This window comes from Hylobates moloch, unplaced genomic scaffold (genome assembly GCF_009828535.3).
Source record: "Hylobates moloch isolate HMO894 unplaced genomic scaffold, HMol_V3 SCAFFOLD_14, whole genome shotgun sequence".
In the NCBI taxonomy this organism is placed as follows: Eukaryota; Metazoa; Chordata; class Mammalia; order Primates; family Hylobatidae; genus Hylobates; species Hylobates moloch.
The window spans coordinates 12,658,599-12,670,776 of record NW_026652289.1 but is presented as its reverse complement, the minus strand read 5'-3'; the positions used below and the strand labels follow the sequence as shown (position 1 = coordinate 12,670,776).

The following is a 12,178-nucleotide window of genomic DNA, read 5'->3' as shown; positions in this document are numbered from 1 at the left end:
GTGTGTGTGTGTGTGTGTGTGTGTGTGTGTGTGTGTGTGTGTGTGTAAACCAAACCAGACTGGGGTCATACTTCTGGGGTGTATTTCCTTTTTTTATTTTAATTTGACATAGTTAAATGTGAGCATTTTTTCATGTAATTATTTCTGTGTGGACATCGTATGTTTCATTATGTGACATATCACATGTGTTGTATTTAACTTTTCGCCACTCATGGGCGTAGACAGTTGGCAGCTTGTGCCTGTCCTAAGTCATGTCCTCATACATGAATCATATCTGGTTATTTTCTTACACTTCTAGAAGAGAGGTTGCTGGGTCAAAGGGGATGGACTTACTTAACGTTTTTGTGAGTGACCTCACAAAGGCTGGACATAGCTCTTGAGTCCCAGGGACAGGCTGAGCCCCGGCAGTGGCGGGTGTGAGGAAGAGCCGTGCACGCTGCTGTTGGAGGAGGAGGAGCGGGGCGGTTAGATGGTCTTTAAGTATCTGTCTACCTTGAAAAAGAAATCACTCACCTCTCCCAGGGCACGCCCCTCACCCCCGACCTGAGAGGAGAGGCTCGTGGTTTGCGATCCCTCTCCCCATTAGGGTCTGTCACCCTGGGGCTGGGTAGTAGGTATCTATGGCGGGTGTCTTCATGGAAGCCCTGGCCACGCATCTTGAAGTGGCTTTCATCTTGTCCCTTGCAACTTAAACGAAAGATGCATCTTGGAGAGGGTCGGAGGTACAGTTAGAAGCATGTGTGGTACGTGAAAGCCGGTGGCCGCGGGGATACAGAGGGGTCTCCAGTCTCGTCTCCTGTCTCCCATGGCCTTGCTTTCTGGGCCATAGTTGCTGTTGTAGGGATATACTGTCCACTGCCCCTACTCAGGCTCCCAGCAGCCACCTCCTTGGCCTTTCTGAAGTCTGTCACCCGAGGCAAAGAGGTCAGAGCTGGGGACTAGAGTCCCACGTGGGAGTGTGGCATTGGGACTCTGGGAAAGGCACTGTCATTCACAAGGATGTGTGGCCATGTATTTGGCAAGGTTTTCATATGGGTGAGACAAATCCTCTTTAAATGGGCAGCTATGGGTGGGAAGAAACTCCGCACCAGCAGGAAGCAGGACTGGAGTTTGTATTAACACAGTTCCATTCCCAAAACATAGGCTACAGAGACTGAGTTTGAAGTATTAAAATCAGTTATGGGATGGAATAGGAGAAAATATTTGCAAATCATATATCTGACAAGGGACTTGTATCCAGAATAGATAACGAACTCTTAAATTCAACAATTAAAAGACAAATAACCCAATTAAAAACCACAGCTGGGCACAGGGGATCACGCCTGTAATCCCAGCACTTTGGGAGGCCAAGGCAGGAGGATTACTTGAGTTTAGGAGTTCAAGACCAGCCAGGGCAACAAGGAGAGACCCCCAGCTCTACAAAGAAATTAAAAATAAAAATAACAGTAGCAGCTGAGCACAGTGGCTCATGCTTGTAATTTCAGCACTTTGGGAGGCCGAGGTGGGCGGATCACATGAGGCCAGGAGTTTGAGACCAGCCTGGCCAACATGGTTAAAACCCCGTTTCTACTAAAAATATAAAAATTAACCAGGCATGATGGTGCATGCCTGTAATCCCAGCACATTGGGAGGCCAAGGCAGGTGGATCACTTGAGGTCAGGAGTTCGAGACCAGCCCAGCCAACATGGTGACACCCCGTCTCTACTAAAAATACAAAAATTAGCTGGGTGTGGTGGCTCACACCTATAGTTCCAGCTACTCGGGAGGCTGAGGCACGAGAATCACTTGAACCCAGGAGGTGGAGGTTGCTGTGAGCCGAGATTGCGCTACTGCCCTCCAGCCTGGGTGACAGAGCAAAACTCCATCTCAAAAAAAAAAAGGGTGGGGGAAACTGTATGGTATATATAAATTGTATCTCAATAAACCTGTGTTTTGAACAAAAGCTCTGGGGAAACTATTAGACATGAAACAGAGAGAATTCCGTGAATTGAAATCCTTTTTTCCTTCCCAGCACCGACAGTAAATGGTTCATGGCTGACATCATGTCCATAGGGGTGAATTGTACACAGATCACAGCAACAGAGTGTGACTTCACTGCTGCCAGTCCCTCAGCAGGCTTCCCAATGGATTTCAATGTCACTCTACGCCTTCGAGCTGAGCTGGGAGCACTCCATTCTGCCTGGGTGACAATGCCTTGGTTTCAACACTATCGGAATGGTAAGAGAACTTGGGTATAGAACTTCCTTTATACTTTCCAGGTTTTCTTCACTTGCAGTATCAACTCCACACACCTCTGTCCTGCCTCTCACCCTAAATGCCCAGCAGACAAATGGGTAGGACGGTCAAACCCACACTCTGACCTTGGAGGCTAATGCTAAGGGAGTGTGATTTGCTAAACCAGGGGTTGGCCAACTACAGCCTGAAGGCCAAATCTGGCCCACCACTTGTTTTTGTAAATAAAGTTTTATTGGAACACACAGTTACATCCATCTTTTATTGTGTCTATGGCTGCTTTCACACTACAATGGTAGAGTAGTTGCAATAGCAACTGTTGAGCCTGCAAAGTCTAAATTTACTGTGGCTCTTTACTGAAAAAGTTTGCCAACCTCATGCTAGAAGGGATGCTAGCATATCTCTCTGATCACCCTCACTTATTCTGGTGCAACTTCTTTTATGTTGCAGAATAGGCACCTTGAATGGTGCCTGGCATGTAGTAGGTATTCAGTAAATATTTGTTGAATGACTGAGTGAACAAATGTGTCCCCAGATATTGGAAGGAGACATAAGAACCCTCAGATTCCAGTTCCTACATTTGTTCCTCCAGTAATTCATTTGTCACGTAGTCAGGCATGCCAGATGTTTCTTCCGTGTCTGGTTTATGCACACACAGGGCATGAAACTTACGTGGATCTTGATTTAGACAAACTAATGTATAAGACAATTGAGGAAATGTGATCACTGTCTAGATATTTGATATATAATGAACAATTTTATTGTTGACTTATTTTCAATGTTATAACGGTGTTTTCGTTATGATTTTTAAAGGGGGAGGTGGTCTGGTTAAGATGTTAAAGTTTATGTTATGTGTATTTTACCACAATAAAAATTGGGGGAATAAAAAGAGTTCCTGCCAGGCGTGGTGGCTCACGCCTGTAATCCCGGCACTTTGGGAGGCCGAGGCAGGCAGATCACTTGAGGTCAAGAGTTCGAGACCAGCCTGGCCAACATGGTGAAACCCCATTTCTACTAAAAATACAAAAATTAGCTGGATGTGGTGGTGCATACCTGTAATCCAAGCTACTTGGGAGGCTGAGGCAGGAGAATTGCTTGAACCTGGGAGGCGGAGTTTGCAGTGAGTCAAGATCACATCACTGCACTCCAGCCTGGGCGAAGAGCAAGACCCTGTCTCAAAAAAAATAAAAAATAAAAGTAAAGTGTTCCTATATTTCAGAGGTACCTATTAAAGTATTTGCAGATGAAATGATGTGATGGCTGAGATTTGTTCAAAGAAATCAAAATAGGCTGGGCGTGGTGGCTCACACCTGTAATCCCAGCACTTTGGGAGGCCAGGGCAGGTGGATCACCTGAGGTCTGGAATTTGAGACCAGCCTGGCCAACATGGTGAGGCCCCATCTCTACTAAACATACAAAAAATTAGCCGGGCGTGGTGGCAGGCACCTGTAATCCCAGCTACTTGGGAGGCTGAGGCAGGAGAATCACTTGAACCAGGGAGGCAGAGGTTGTGGTGAGCCGAGATTGCACCATTGCACTCCAGCCTGGGCAACAAGAGTGAAACTCCATCTCAAAAAAAAAAAAACAAATCAAAATAATCCAAAGAACAGGAGGGACAAGGACAAAGCTTCCAGGCGTAGAAGAAACAAAATTGGCCATAAGTTGACGGTTGATTCAGTTGGGTAATGAGTACATGAGTGTTTGTTAATGATCTTCTCTCTACATTTTTTTTTTTTTTTTTTTTGAGATGGAGTCTCGCTCTGTTGCCCAGGCTGGAGTGCAGTGGCGCGATCTTGGCTCACTGCAAGCTCCGCCTCCTGGGTTCACGCCATTCTCCTGCCTCAGCCTCCCGAGTAGCTGGGACTACAGGTGCCCGCCACCACACCCGGCTAATTTTTTGTATTTTTAGTAGAGACGGGGCTTCACCATGTTAGCCAGGATGGTCTCGATCTCGTGACCTCGTGATCTGCCCGCTTCGGCCTCCCAAAGTGCTGGGATTACAGGCATGAGCCACCGCGCCTGGCCGATCTCTCTACTTTCTATGTGTTTGAAATTTTCTGTAATAAGAAGTTTGTTTTGTTGTTGTTGTTGTTTTGAGATGGAGTGTTGCACTGTCGCCCAGGCTGGAGTACAGTGGCGCAACCTCAGCTCACTGCAACCTCTGCCTCCCGGGTTCAAGTGATTCTCCCTCCTCAGCCTCCCGAGTAGCTGGGACTCCAGGTGCACGCCACCATGCCCAGCTAATTTTTTGTATTTTTAGTAGAGATGGGATTTCACCATGTTGTCCAGGCTGGTCTCGAACTCCTGACCTCATGATCCTCTCGCCTCAGCCTCCCAAAGTGCTGGGATTACAGGCGTGAGAGCCACCGTGCCCGGCCAATAAAAAGTTTTTTAGAAAGGGTCATGCCTGTAATCTTAGCCCATTGGGAGGCTGAGGTGGGAGGATCGTTTGAGCTCAGGAGATCAAGATGAACCTGGGGAACATAGCAAGACCCCATCTCTATTTTTTTTAAGTTTTTTTTTTTTTAAATCAGTGGTTTGTGCTAGGTGCTGTGAGGGACAGAAACAGAGAAGACAGGGCAGTCCTGCCGGCTCCTTGTCTGCTGTGGACAAGCCATTCGTCCTTGGGTGCTAAACCACCCTCCATTTGAGCTATAAAGTGTCAAATAAGTGGGAATTAGGAGTATGCAAAGAAGTAAGGATGGCCGGGTGCGGTGGCTCACCCCTGCAATCCCAGCACTTTGGGAAGCTGAGGCAGGCAGATCATCTGTGGTCAGGAGTTCGAGACCAGTCTGGCCAACATGGTGGAACCCCCATCTCTACTAAAAATACAAAAGTTAGCCGGGTATGATGGCACACGACTGTAATCCCAGCTACTTGGAAGGCTGAGGCAGGAGAATCTCTTGAACCTGGGAGGTGGAGGTTGCAGTGAGTCAAGATCACACCATTGCACTCCAGCCTGGGTGACAGAACGAGGTTCCGTCATTTAAAAAAAAAAAAGGAATGATACTTAACCGCCACTGCCCAGGGATTAAGAGAACGTAACAGAAGCAGGATGTATCGCGACAGTGGGTCCGGCACCAGCCAGCTGCCACTCCCGGCCGGAGTCAAGCACCCATGTTTCTGTTAGTTACTGGCTGGGTTGCTGTTCTCTGCCCACATGCTTGAAAAGCTTGACACAGTGGTGGTCTCACGTCACACTTGCCACTTTCACCTCTGCTGGTGGCATTAGAATCAGTAATGGATATGGTTTACCAAGTGGAGGAGTGAGATGGTGGTTGGAGGGGGCAGGCTTTAGCATCACCCCCGCCTGGGTTCATATCCCAGCTCTGCCATGTATTGGCTGTGTTACTGTGGGCAAGTAGTGTCACCTCCCGGCTTCCGTTTCTTCATCCGAGAAATGGGGATAACCTTATTTGCTTTTTTGTTTTGTTTTGTTTTTTGAGACAGTCTCACTCTGTCGCTCAGGCTGGAGTGAAGTGGAGCGATCTCGGCTCACTGCAACCTCCGCTTCCAGGTTTAAGTGATTCTCGTGCCTCAGCCTCCCCAGTAGCTGGGATTACAGGCATGGGCCACCACACCCCAGTTAATTTTGGTTTTGTCTTTGTGAGATGGAGTTTCACTCTTGTCACCCAGGCTGGAGTGCAGTGGCCTGATCTCGGCTCACTGCAACCTCCGCCTCTCAGGTTCAAGCGATTCTCCTGCCTCAGCCTCCTGAGTAGCTGGGATTACTGGCATGCACCACCATGCCCAGCTAATTTTTGTATTTTTAGTAGAAACGGCATTTCTCCATGTTGGCCAGGCTGGTCTTGAACTCCTGACCTCAAGTGATCCGCCCACCTCAGCCTCCCAAAGTGCTGGGATTACAGGTATGAGCCACCATGCCCGGCCCGGGATACCCTTATTTGGCAGTGGCACTGATCGTGAGAGGCTTTGTGGAAAGGCCATTTACCTGGAGGCTCCACACATTGTCATCCAGTGTTCCCTGGAGGCAGCCTTACTCCAGTGCTGTGAGAGGAGGCAGATTGTTCTCCCCTCTAGACGAGGTTTACTGGGTTCATGTCAGATTCCAGGCCGGGACTCTCTTCAGAAGGGCAGGTCTGAGCCCTGTGCTTTCAGCCGTGCAGTGGCCAGCTGTGGCTGGTGTCCACACTCCCATGTGCTAATGGAGATGCCCAAAGAATGTGTCCTACAGCCAGGCCCCGCAGGTGCTTCTGCAACGCGCTTCTGCACACTCTGCCCACTTAGCTGGGACGAGGGAAGCTGGAGAACGTGTGTGCTGGCGTCCCTGAGCAGGCTGAGTGGAAGAGCATTTTGTCACTAGCAGTCAATACACGAACATCACTGTGGCTGGTGGTGGGCCAGGCCTGACCCCACTTCTGCCACTGGGAGTTGTCTGGACTTAGCACCTCCACCAGAACAAATGAGGAGGCACAGCTACAAACTCAGCAGTTCTTTTGCACAGAGAGAAGCTTGGCCAGATCATACACCTAACCCTCACCAACCTGGGGTGCCCAGGGGAGAGAATCCAGCCCCGCTGTTGTGAACACACAGTGACAGGATTGTCTCCTTGTGTAAAATGTGCAGACATTGGTCTCTTAGAACTTCGAGGACCCACCCTGTACTTTGCTATGAGTTTCTCTGGTGAATTATACAATGTGCATGCTTACTTAATAAACGCTTGATAACCCCTCACTGATAGCACATCATGAGTCACAGTCCTAGCCTGACCTGTGAATTATGTGAAAAGCCTGAACAAATAGACTTACCATGGCAACACTTCTCAGTTATTGTGTTTAAATATAGGATGGGCGTGGTGGCTCACGCCTGGAATCCCAGTACTTTTGGAGGTCGAGGCAGAAGGATCACTTGAGCCCAGGAGTTCAGGACCAGTCTGGGCAACATGGGAAAACTCCAGCTTTACAAAAAAAAAAAAAAAAAATTAGGCATGGTAGCACGGGCCTGTAGTCTCAGGTACTCGGGAGGCTGAAGTGGTTGGATCACTAGAGCCTGGGAGTTCGAGGTTGCAGTGAGCCACGATTGCATTATTGCAGTCCAGCCTGGGCAACAGACCAAGACCCTGTCTCAAAAAAATTTTTTTTAATAAATAAATATACATAGTATTACAAGAAGCTAGGAGACAAATGTACATAAAGTTTATAAACACCACTTTTGCTCAGTTATATTGGAATTTTATATGTATTGTGGGTAAGGACTAGCAAAATCATTTCTCCTCTGCAGGAAAATTTGACCTTTGGTTAACCTCCCAGTTTTTTTTTTGTTTGTTTTTGTTTTTGTTTTTGTTTTTTGAGACGGAGTCTCGCTCTGTCGCCCAGGCTGGAGTGCAGTGGCGCAATCTCGGCTCACTGCAAGCTCCGCCTCCTGGGTTCACGCCATTCTCCTGCCTCAGCCTCTCCGAGTAACTGGGACTACAGGCGCCCGCCACCACGCCCGGCTAATTTTTTGTATTTTTAGTAGAGACGGGGTTTCACCGTGGCCTCGATCTCCTGACCTCGTGATCCACCCGCCTCGGCCTCCCAAAGTGCTGGGATTACAAGCGTGAGCCACCGCGCCCGGCATAAACCTCCCAGTTTTGTTTCTCTGGAAAGCTGACGCTAAAGGTGTCATGTCAACCATGTTACTAGGTGGCACTGCTTATGGTCACATGGCCTCTGGTAAACTGCATCTCCGCTGTGACAATCCTAAATACCTGGTAGAAAGCCACATCTCTAGGATCTGCTGGAAACAGTGATTCTTGTAATTGGGCATGTCCTTTGCGCGGGCCCTGGAAACAACTCCTAGGGAATTGTAGTAAGAGATACTGGCTCTGGCGGCCTTTCAGTCAGGGAGGCTTTTGCACCTGCCTGGTGGAATCTCACCTTCTGGCATCCGAGCTGCCCCCTGAGGAGCCAGAGGGACTTGCTGTGGGCCACACTGTGGACTGCCTCAAGGCCTCTCCTTCCACCTGGAGGCTGACTTGAAGGCAGCCTCACACCTAGAGCCGCCTCTTGTAGTCTTATGCATCCGAAGTCAACCCCACTGCATATATAAATAGAAATATGGCCGGGCGCGGTGGCTCACGCCTGTAATCCCAACACTTTGGGAGGCCAAGGTGGGCAGATCACCTGAGGTCAGGAGTTTGAAACCAGCCTGGCCAACATAGTGAAACCCTGTCTCTACTAAAAATACAAAAATTAGCCGGGTGTGGTGGCGTGTACCTGTAATCCCAGCTACATGAGAGGCTGATGCAAGAGAATTGCTTGAGCCCGGGAGGTGGAGGTTGCAGTGAGCCGAGATCGCACAAATGCACTCTAGCCTGGGCAACAGAGCAAGACTCCGTCTTGAAAAAATAATAATAAATAAATAGATAAAAATGTGTGTGTATATATCTACACCCACTATATATATATATATATATATACATAGCATTATATAATACATTGTATTATATCTATAATACATATGTGTATGTGTGTGGTTTTCTCTTTGTAATTCTTTTTCAGTGACTGTCGGGCCTCCAAAAAACATTGAGGTCACCCCAGGAGAAGGCTCCCTCATCATCAGGTTCTCCTCTCCCTTTGACATCGCTGATACCTCCACGGCCTTTTTTTGTTATTATGTCCATTACTGGGAAAAAGGAAGAACCCAACAGGCAAGAGCATGTTTTTTTGTTTGGATTTTCTTTTCTTTGCAGTTTCTGGCGTAGCAAAAGGAAGAAACCTTTAACATGGGCAAGAACCGGGTGTCTCCATGTCCCCGTGTCCCCATACAGGCTGAGCCCTGAGCCTGTTTTCATTGCCCTCTTCAAGACCTGTTTTTCCACTCAGTTTGCTGAGACCTCCCTCCGCCAGGCTGATCTGAAGGGCCGGCCATCCTTTGATGTCACTCTGTGTCCCTTGTGTGGGGTCCAGACTTTGCCGGTGCCCTGCTTACGATGCCTTTGCCATGCTCTGTAGTTTGGAGGAGGCTTTAGTGGGCCTGGTTCTCCATGAGGAATCCACAACTACAGTCTGCAAGGCTTAACTGTATAAACGTTTGAACAGTTTGTGAAAAGGGCACATGTGAAATCGGGGGGGAAACAGGGAGAAAGAGCTTTCTAGAGAGCAGTACCAGCAGGTATGAGAAGGCGTGGCACACGTGGAGAACTGCAGGTGCTTAGATTGGTCAGAAATGCAATCCACAAGGGGCTGTGGCAGGTGATCACGTTGACAGAGGTGCATGACATCAGAGGGGCCTGGTCAGCCTCGAGGAGTATAGGAAAAAACATGATGGTCTTGAAGCATCTCCAGTGCCTAAATTATCCTAGCTGCATTTAAGGAGGTTCTGTTATCTATGTGAACTTCATGATTTCCTAAATTCAACATTATTATGGTTTTTGATAATAAGAGCTTACATTTATTGAGAGCGTTCTTTGTGTTTGGCTCTGGGCCAGAATTTTAGATACTTCATCTCATTTCATCTTTTTTTTTGTTTTTTTTTTTTTTGAGCTGGAGTTTCGTTCTCGATGCCCAGCTAGTTTTTGTATTTTTAGTAGAGACAGGGTTTCGCCACGTTGGTCAGGCTGGTCTCAAACTCCTGACCTCAGGTGATCTGCCCACCTTGGCCACCCAAAGTTTTGGGATTACAGTCATGAGCCACCATGCCCGGCCCATTTCATCTTTATACTAATCCGTTTGCAGAGAGAGAATCCAAGTCGTTAAGTGACTTGCCTCGGGTCAGCAGCGAATCACTGGCAGAGCAGAGCAGAGACACCTAGCTTCAGAGCCCTGCTCTTGACCACCATCTTTTTCTGCCACACACTTTGTATCTGCACTTCTCCTTCATTTTTTTTTTTTAAATTATTGTTCTTTTTTTGAGACAGTCTCACTGTCGCCCAGGCTAGAGTACTGTGGTACGATCTTGGCTCACTGCAACCTCTACCTCCCTGCTCAAGCAATCCACCCACTTCAGCCACCCGAGTAGCTGGAACTACAGGCCTGTGCCGACCACACCTGGCTAATATTTTTAAATTTTTTTTATAGAGATGGGGTTTTGCCATGTTGCCCAGGCTGGTCTCGAACTCCTGGTCTCAAGCGATCTGCCCACCTCAGTCTCCAAAAGTGCTGAGGTTACAGGCATGAGCCCCTGTTCCCAGCCTCCTCTTCATTTCATTATGGGGAATATGAAACTGGGAAGGGTGAGACTCACTGAAAAACAGACTTAGCATCTAGGAAATAGGGAAAAATCATTTCTCCAAATCAGAGCTCAAGATCTGGGTCGATTAGAATAGAGGGAGCCTGGCAGAATCCAGAAGAGAGAGGCTGCCTCTTCCAAGTCTGTCCTCACCAACCAGATATGGTGCCGGAAATGCAAGAGATGGGATGGGCGCTCTGGCCACGTTTTTCTCCACCCTTTGGTTGGTTTCTTCACTCGAGGGCACCGTGTTGCCATGCTCCCTCCCCAAGGGCCCACCCATACTTTTGTGTTTTTTTTGTTTTTTTTTTTGTTTTTTTTTTTTTGAGACGGAGTCTCGCTCTGTCGCCCAGGCTGGAGTGCAGTGGCGCGATCTTGGCTCACTGCAACCTCCGCCTCCCGGGTTCACGCCATTCTCCTGCCTCAGCCTCTCCGAGTAGCTGGGACTACAGGCGCCCGCCACCACGCCCGGCTAATTTTTTGTATTTTTAGTAGAGACGGGGTTTCACCGTGGTCTCGATCTCCTGACCTCGTGATCCGCCCGCCTCGGCCTCCCAAAGTGCTGGGATTACAAGCGTGAGCCACCGCGCCTGGCCACTTTTGTTTTTTTTAGGATGGAGTCCATCCACTTCTCTGCACTGAGTCGGCCCCCAGAGGGCGAGTTGCCACTTGTATCCTAGAGCTGGGCAGGGCTGCCCAGCACTGGAGGACTCAGCTCCAGGACCCAGGGGCCAGCCTTGTTGAGCAGCGTGCCCTAATGAAGAGCACACAGAACAGGCTTCCACTGCCTGGGACCCGCTTAACACCATGTCACTTAGCCTCTCTGGGCTGCAGCTTCATGTATAAAATGAAACAACTGGCCGGGCACGGTGGCTCATGTTTGTAATCCCAGCAGTTTGGGAGGCTGAGGCAGGCGGATCACGAGGTCAGGAGATCAAGACCATAGTGAAACCCGTCTCTACTAAAAATACAAAAAATTAGCCAGGCGTGGTGGCGGGCGCCTGTAGTCCCAGCTACTCGGAGAGGCTGAGGCAGGAGAATGGTGTGAACCCGGGAGGCGGAGCTTGCAGTGAGCCGAGATTGCGCCACTGCACTCCAGCCTGGGCAACAGAGCGAGACTCCATCTCAAAAAAAAAAAAAAAAAAAGAAACAACTGAGCTATAAGCTGGAGCCTGTGAAGAGGAGCAGCCGTGAGGGCCCCCAAGTCCCTTTCCTCCATTTGACCAGAGCATCTGTACTTGGCTTCCATGATCAAAAGGTTCAAGGATGAAAATGACTCTGAAAGCCACCAATGTAATCTTTGTTCCAGCTGTGAGTCTGTGTGTTAGGGTCCCCAAGACTCACCCTAGATCGCTCAAAGGACTCCCAGGACTCAGCACAGAGTCACACTCTGATTTCTTTTGTTTTGTTTTGTTTTGAGACAGAATTTCACTCTGTCGTCCAGGGTGGAGTGCAGTGCCATAATCTTGGCTCACGGGTTCAAGAGATTCTCCTGTCTCAGCCTCCGCATCTGTGCCTGGCCCACACTCTGATTTTTTACAGCAAAAGGATGCAAAGCAAAATCAGCAAAAGGAAGAGGCACATGGAGGAAAGTCTGCAGGTGTCCAGGGGTAGGCTTCCAGGAGGCCTCCCTGAGCTGAGTCACACAGGATACACTTCATTCCTCCGCCAGCAAGCTGTGACTGTACATGTGAACTGTTTTGTCTGCCAGGGAGGCTTATGAGAGACCCAGCACCCAGGGTTTTTTCTGGGGGCTAGCCACATACGCACCCTC

At 48.8% G+C, this 12,178-nt stretch overlaps 1 protein-coding gene across 2 annotated transcripts in view; it reads left to right on the top strand.

Annotated features, from left to right (window-relative positions):
- The window catches only part of IFNGR2 (interferon gamma receptor 2), a 37,268-nt gene that overhangs the window by 17,249 nt on the left and 7,841 nt on the right, over nt 1–12,178 (top strand). For both annotated transcript variants that reach the window (XM_058427370.1, XM_032176302.2), the window contains 2 exons: nt 2,012–2,217; nt 8,736–8,884. In XM_058427370.1, the coding sequence (XP_058283353.1) occupies nt 2,012–2,217; nt 8,736–8,884 (355 nt within the window). The remainder of the gene's footprint in view (nt 1–2,011; nt 2,218–8,735; nt 8,885–12,178) is intronic.